A 1210-nucleotide genomic window follows, 5' to 3' on the forward strand; every position below is an offset into this window, starting at 1 on the left:
TTGTGGTTCTGTGCCTGGGATTTGGGAGGGGGGGACCATCATAGAGCTACGATAGAGGGTCACGTGAGTCGACACACGGGAGGGGGGGGGGACCTGAAAGGCGTGGTCGCGAGCCCGCCTCCTATATTTTCTAAACTATGTCGAATAGGGCGTATAAACACTTACAAGTTAACAAAATCACTTCAATATCTTTTTACCACCAACCTTCCTCTCGTTGGACATTTCATCTCGCAGGTGTACAATGTTTTTCTCAAGCACAATGTTGCCAAGGCTACCATCGGATCACAACGACTTGTCTGCTCAGTGCCTAGTTTTGAGAAATTGGACATTACAAATGTTGAGTCTCCTAATACAATCATGTCAAATTGGACATTACAAATGTTGAGTCTCCTAATACAATCACCTCAAGCTTTTTAAAATGCAATTCTTGGAATATCGTGATAAAGACTCCGAATAATAATATTACAATGTTTGACCGATCAGATACAACATTAATGTGGTTGTCCTACCTCGTGGTTTTCATTCATCCAGTGCCAGATCTGCGGCAGACATCGGCGATCATGGTTCTCCATTCATTCCTTTGCTAGGATGCTCTCAAAAAAGCTACTACGTTTCCCTGATCTTTCCCCGTTACCCATTTGTTTAGGTTCCCTAAGTATGTTGCTCTGGGCCTACCCCTGCCTCGCTTGCCTTCAATGTTGCCAGTGAGAGCTAGATGTTCAAGACCTTTATGTCTATTCATTTGTCCCAAAAACGGCATTTGTCGTCTACTGATTGTTGTTAACATCAAGCACTACTTCATTTGATTTCTTTTCCTTCAACGATATTCTCAGCAGTCTCCTACGAAACCACATTTCTGTTGCTTCTATTCTATTTTCACTGTCTTTAGTGATTGTCCAGCATTCACAGCCATATAGAAGGGTTGTCAGATAGAGCGTTGTAATTCTAAGGTCACGACAACTCCACAGTTTTACGTCTCTTTCAGCCTGACCCTCGAGCTGCGCGTGTTCTGCTCACGTGACCACTACGGGGGCAACTGTAGCGTGCACTGCAAGGCTCAAAACAGCAACATACACGGCCACTACTACTGTGACGGGAACACGGGGGCCAAGATCTGTAACCCTGGTGAGATGTGTGGTACACACACACACACACACACACACACACACACACGGGGGCCAAGATCTGTAACCCTGGTGAGATGTGTGGT

At 45.3% G+C, this 1210-nt stretch overlaps 1 protein-coding gene across 1 annotated transcript in view; it reads left to right on the top strand.

The window, feature by feature from the left end:
- Positions 1-985: 985 nt before the first annotated feature.
- Positions 986-1210, top strand: part of LOC101861413 (protein jagged-1) — a gene marked incomplete at its 5' end in the record, with an annotated part of 29209 nt that continues 28984 nt past the window's right edge. Inside the window, 1 exon segment of the mRNA XM_035973514.1 lies at positions 986-1125. Within this exon segment, the coding sequence (XP_035829407.1) occupies positions 986-1125 (140 nt within the window).

The sequence above is a fragment of the Aplysia californica genome, unplaced genomic scaffold (assembly GCF_000002075.1).
Source record: "Aplysia californica isolate F4 #8 unplaced genomic scaffold, AplCal3.0 scaffold01341, whole genome shotgun sequence".
Taxonomy (NCBI): Eukaryota; Metazoa; Mollusca; class Gastropoda; order Aplysiida; family Aplysiidae; genus Aplysia; species Aplysia californica.